Source organism: Lytechinus pictus, chromosome 18 (assembly GCF_037042905.1).
Source record: "Lytechinus pictus isolate F3 Inbred chromosome 18, Lp3.0, whole genome shotgun sequence".
In the NCBI taxonomy this organism is placed as follows: Eukaryota; Metazoa; Echinodermata; class Echinoidea; order Temnopleuroida; family Toxopneustidae; genus Lytechinus; species Lytechinus pictus.
Window position 1 is genome coordinate 12,082,268 of NC_087262.1, and position 6,000 is coordinate 12,088,267.

Below are 6,000 nucleotides of genomic sequence, written 5' to 3' on the forward strand. Positions count from 1 at the left end.
AATATTTAAAGAAACTGTAATCATTTCTTGAATATACATCTTCTCTTGCATTTTATACTTCTTTTTATTCAAAGGAGCTACTATAGCATCAGCAAGGTTTTAGCTTTTGGTAGTTTCCTATACTCTCTTCAGTTACTGTTATTATGTAGTCAGTCGTATACATGCATTTACATTATTCAAGTTGTATTTTATGTTTCATCTTTTCTAATGTAATATCTTCCCCCAGACCCCTCTGATTATTCATTGATCACTTGATTGTATTGTATCATATGTTTTACATAACTTTATATCTTTATGAGCGGAAAGTAAATTTGAAACTATAACTTGGAACTTAAAGGGATGGTCCGGGTTGAAAATATTATATCTTAATACATAGAGTAGAATTCACTGAGCAAAATGCCGAAAATTTCATCAAAATCGGATAACAAATAATAAAGTTATTGAAGTTTAAAGTTTAGCAGTATTTTGTGAAAACAGTCATCATGAATATTCATTAGGTGGGCTGATGATGTCACATCTCCACTTTCCGTTTTCTTATGTTATTACATAAAATCATAATATTTTCATTATTTCATACTTGTGTGAATAATATGTCTCCCTTATAATGGAATAAGTTGCAGCAATAAATATCTAATGCACTAAATCAGTTGTCAATCTAATTTTTCTAGTTCTTGGAGGAAAAAAAATTGAATAAACCTAATTTCATATAATAAAATACAAAAGAACAAGTGGGGATGTGACATCACCAGCCCACCTAATGAATATTCATGACGACTGTTTTCACAAAATATTGCTAAACTTTAAAATTCAATAACTTTGTTATTTGTTATCCGATTTTGATAACATTTTCGGCATTTTGCTCAGTGAATTCTACTCAATTTATTAAGCTATAAATACTTTCAGCCCGGACCATCCCTTTAATACTTGGAAGAGAGCTTTAATCACCCACCTGTCTGGGTTGTTCAAGTATTTTAAGATGTGGCCTGGATTCCTCCTCTTGCAACCCCTTCATGACTGGGAGCTGCATCAGATCGCTGCTGTCAAATTCACCCTCGCCTCCGATGGGTAGGCCCACCTGACCGTTGTGGTTGAGCAGCTGGTTGAACATGTCCGGCGGGATCTCGACGGACTGCATCGAGTCGGACTTCTCCTCCGCCATCGCCGCCATGTCTGTACGCGAACGGTGCACTCCGACTTTATAATGGTATCGGATACTGGTAACAGAGAACAGAAATAGAACAGAGATATATGAACATATTAACCAGTACCGTATCTGCATGTGATAGCATGCATGTACAGTACATGCTCAGAACTTTGCCAGCCAGGATAAGTTATTGAAAAAGTACTGAAATTGAATCCAAGAGTATTGAAGCCCATTACAATGGATGCCCTTAATGTGGATTTTATGCCCTGACCATGAGCTACATGTACATGTACAGCACAAATGAATTAAATATGTAGGCCTATGCATATGACTGACAATCTTTTTGAACATGGAAACTTGCAATGTTCTGCATCCATGTGCGATGTACAGTGACAATGTGTGCATGAGTTGATGCATTGAAGAGTGTCTAAAATTAGAACATACTTACATGTACTCCACACACAGTATGATAGGTGAGCAGGCACATTAATTGAAAGTAGCTAGAGAAGTTTCTTGAAAGTGCTTGCAAGATGTCTATATTTTTTAAACTCAACAATCCTATAAAAATAAATGGACTATCCTAAAAACCTATTTAAAGCAATGGTACTTTAGCAAATAATTTATTGACAAACATGGAATTGAAACCGATTAAAATTCAGAGTCAGATTATTCATGTACGCACTGAACGCTAAAGGAACACAATGTGAGATAATCTATATCTCATGGTCGTTTTAATACTTATGTAATGATGCATTGAAAAATTTGGTCTGCATAATTTGCCTATGGACGCGTACAGCACAAGCACCAAAATATGTTAAATATAGTCTCATGTAAAACATGCTGTTCAATATGGTACAATACTGTATGGTCTCCACAAATGAGCAAATTGCAGTCAACGCATGCAATAAGGAATGTAATCATGCAATGCGCAATGATAATGTACAATAAGCTACATACAATGTACACCACTTTTCTATGATCAAAATGATTGATGAAGTGGGGAAACCGTCCTATCAAACTGAGTGTGAAATTCGGTCAGTCAATTTGGGGCATATATAGAAATACCAGTAATTATATGGCTTTTTTTGTCATTAGATACCAGAAATATTCCACATGTAGATGTACATGTAGGCCAGGGGTAGGCAGATTTCAAAGCTGGCTTGCCTTGATGTAGAGTGCTACATGTACATGTACATGTACCTGTATTAGATTTCAACGACCCTAGGCCAATGATCTTCATAATCAGGAAATAGTTTTTTTAATTTGTCAGGAAGAACATTGGGTTGCAGTGACCTTAAAAATGGTAGCAGATGCTGAGAGAGACATGAAGACAAAGTCAGCAGGACTAACACAGTGAGTACTGTACATAAAAAACATTTTTAACCATCTCTTTTCTTTTTGAAATTTATTTTACAAAAATAGAATTAAACCTGAAATGTTCAAATATCATTTAATGTTCACTACAACCTATTTTAACACTTTACTGACACAAAAAGTACAACATGGGACAGCACTGGGTTTTTACAGAAAGCTGTTTTATGGTGAAGAAATAAAATATGCATGCGAGTTGTGACCGGCCAACCCCAAACAAATATAATACATGTATTGTAAGTCGTCAAAAGTTACATTTCCTAAGCGTTAGAATGAAGATTAGTTAGAATGATATATCTGAGTTATACTCATCAAATTTAATTGTCATAGAATGTAGTTCTAAACAATTCAGTGAGAGGTTGAGACCTTCATAGAATAAGGAGATACATGTATGTGTTAGGTATTCACTCAAGGAAGACATGCTGTGCAATCTCACTTGAACTTCTCAACAGTTTGGAGTGGTGTTCACGAAAGAATCTCTTGTATCTTGTTTTTATCTATTTAACTTTGAAACTAAAAATTTGACAGTCGAACAAAGAAATTGTACTTTCAGATATAAAGCTAATTTTCTAATTCTTACTTTATTATAAGACCACCAAAAGGCAAAGTACTTTTTGGGCAATTTACAGAGATCCTTCTCTTGCAACTGATAGACTGGTTTGGGGGTGGCAGGTCAAATACATGTTTCATCTTTGAAACATCAAAGTAATGACGGTATTTAATGCCAGTGACAAATGGCTCCAGGTCCCAAAACTTTTTTTTAAAGAGAAAACATAATTTGAACGTGTCATAAACATGAAGCGCAAGCACAATTCCGTTTGGCCAGGGAACCTTGCCTGGAAGTTCTGGGGTTAGATTCTCTCGGTTGCATATCTGAAGGACCTTTCCTCTCAAAATTTCAGGTTATTGATTCTGAAGTACTATGTACATGTAGGCCTATGTACATGTACAGTACATATATGTAAAAATTATGTACCGGTATGCAAAGTCTCACCTGCATTTATGAGCTGACTTTGAACACAACCAAGATTTAGGACTACATGTATAATTCCCCCCCCCAAAAAAAAAAATGAAAAAAATAAATAAATAGAATGAAAAAATTAATAAATATAAATAAATTGAATAATTTTATTTATTTATATTTATTCATTTATTTATTTATTTATTTATTCATTTATTTATTTATTAATATTTAAAAAATAATTAGTAATAAAATACTAGATTTGTTGACCTTTGACCATTTCCCAGTGACCTTATAAATTGTTTTTGATGAGCTCCACCTTGAAATAAACAAAAAAACAATATCCAAGTAAGGACATACATGTAGCTCATGGTGCCCATTGGTATAATAGTATACAGTACATGTATTGTTGGCTTTAAGCACCAGCTGTATTAAAAATGTATGTTCTGGATTCCTTGCTGTACATGTACATTAATCCATTTTCTATTCAATGGACATTCAGGTCACAAGCTTCATTGTTTGTGAATGAATTTGTTTCATTCAAGTGCCACATCAATTTTTCCCCAAACAACAATATTCTATTTTAAGAAGCCTTTTCATGTACGGCTCATCATTTACATGTAGCATACACTATAAGTTAATGTAGACTTGGATTGGATACACACACAGAGGGAGAAGCCAGGAGAAGAGGGAAAGAAAAATAAAAGTAAGAGAAGGAGATGAAGGAGAAAAAAAAATAACAAGAAAAAGACAACTGATGGAAGGAGGAAAACGATGAAGAGGAGGGGGAAAAAAGAAAAAGAATCAGGTGAGATGTGGGAGAAGAAAAAGGATGATTAGGGCATAGCAATAATAAAAAAGTTTAAAAATACAATTTTGGCAGAAGTATCTCTAAAATCTATTCTAGACCTCTAACTTATCTCAAGAGCCAAAGCAAAGGCAAGGACAGATCAAGGAAGATCAAGACAAGTCAAGAATCACAAGAAGACTCAAGACTCTCTCACAGTCTCACTCTAAGTAAAGTTAACTTAGTTTTTACTTTTTAGTTTGACCACCCACACACACATAAATCACAATGTCAATGCTTTTTTTTTTTGGGGGGGGGGGGTGGGGTTGCCGGTTGCGTCTACCATTTCTGCCAGCCTGGTACTGGGGTCTAGTGGAATTTGGCTAAATCTACCCCTTCCCTACCTCAGGTGATGTTCGTGCAGGCTCCACTCCACTTCACTAGCACTACACTACGCTCCACCTAGTGCCTACCCGAACATCAAGCCCGAGAACTCGCTCTGATGCTCCGAGTGACAAAGGTGGGAAAAAATGCATATTTATTGTAAAAATCCTACACTGAAAGGAGCTTAACAAGAATAAGAAATTAAGCTTCTTGTTCTTTTTAAATTAAGCTCGTTTCGGTGTAGGATTTTTACAATAAATATGCATTTTTCCCCACCTTCATGACCTTTGTCACTCGGAGCATTCAGAGCGAGTTTACGGGCTTGGTAGGTGGAGCTTAGTGTAGCGGTAGTGAAGTGGAGTGGACCCTGCACAAACATCACTTGAACTTGAAGTTGAGGTACACTCCCACTTTTTTAGTTTTACCAGTCACAATTCTTCGACTCACTAGTATTTACTGGTACATGTACGGTACCTGTTTTAGCCAGATAATAGATTCAGTGGACCGAATCTGAACTGTGACTGGTACCCCTTCCCAAGTTTTGTCCATTGGCATTATTACTCACTAAATTGTCTTCAATCAAAGCAAGAGAGAGGTCACAGATATCAGATCAGATTCAGAGACTGACACAGTCACAGTGACAGTGAGACTGAGAGGCTCAACGACAGCGCCAGAACTTCAGAAGCAGAACTTGGCAGAAGCGAGGCCGAGGGAATTCTACTGCACTGTACTCCACTCCAAAGAAGTGGAGGGATCAGTTAAGAGAGAGTTGGTAAATTCGTCGTGGCACTCGTCCGGTCGATCCAGATTCACAGCACTATTCTCGTAATTATCCTCTAAAAATCGCTTGTACTCCAAATGTCACTACCGTATATTACTGCAAAGTGTAAGTTTATGAGTGATGAGTCAGTTGAGTTGGTAATCTTGGAGCTCCAAAATTCCCTTTTCTCGCAGGCATGCAGGAAAGTTTGCTAATAATAGCATACAAAGTGACCTAATGAGACGCGTCCAGAAAATCGGGACTTTCCACCTTTGCTGAAATAACGGACCGAGAAAATGATGTGTTATGGTACGTAAGGTAGCTGCTATGGGCATTGTTGAGGAAACCAAGGGGGTCACGAGGGGGATAATCAAGCTTGGATTCATATCGCCGGGGGAGGGGAGCAGACAGCAGTAAAGTATTAAGGAAAAAAGGGGAATATGAGAATAATGGAGGAAGTAGAGTGAAGGAAGAATGAAGAATGATATAAAAAGTTGCGGTCACTTTTAACTCTTACAACGGATTTACAATGTGAGAAAACATTATAGTTTCCTCCCCCTATCAATATCCTGCCGCCCCGCCCTTGGGAGTGA

At 36.7% G+C, this 6,000-nt stretch overlaps 1 protein-coding gene across 1 annotated transcript in view; it reads right to left on the bottom strand.

Annotated features, from left to right (window-relative positions):
- LOC129281164 (nuclear factor NF-kappa-B p105 subunit-like) overlaps positions 1–5,665 on the bottom strand; it is a 32,171-nt gene extending 26,506 nt beyond the window's left edge. Inside the window, exons 1-2 of the mRNA XM_054917106.2 lie at positions 5,213–5,665; positions 950–1,214 (exon numbers count right to left, since the gene is read on the bottom strand). Of these exons, the coding sequence (XP_054773081.2) occupies positions 950–1,168 (219 nt within the window). The 5' untranslated portion in view covers positions 1,169–1,214; positions 5,213–5,665. The remainder of the gene's footprint in view (positions 1–949; positions 1,215–5,212) is intronic.
- Positions 5,666–6,000: the final 335 nt, after the last annotated feature.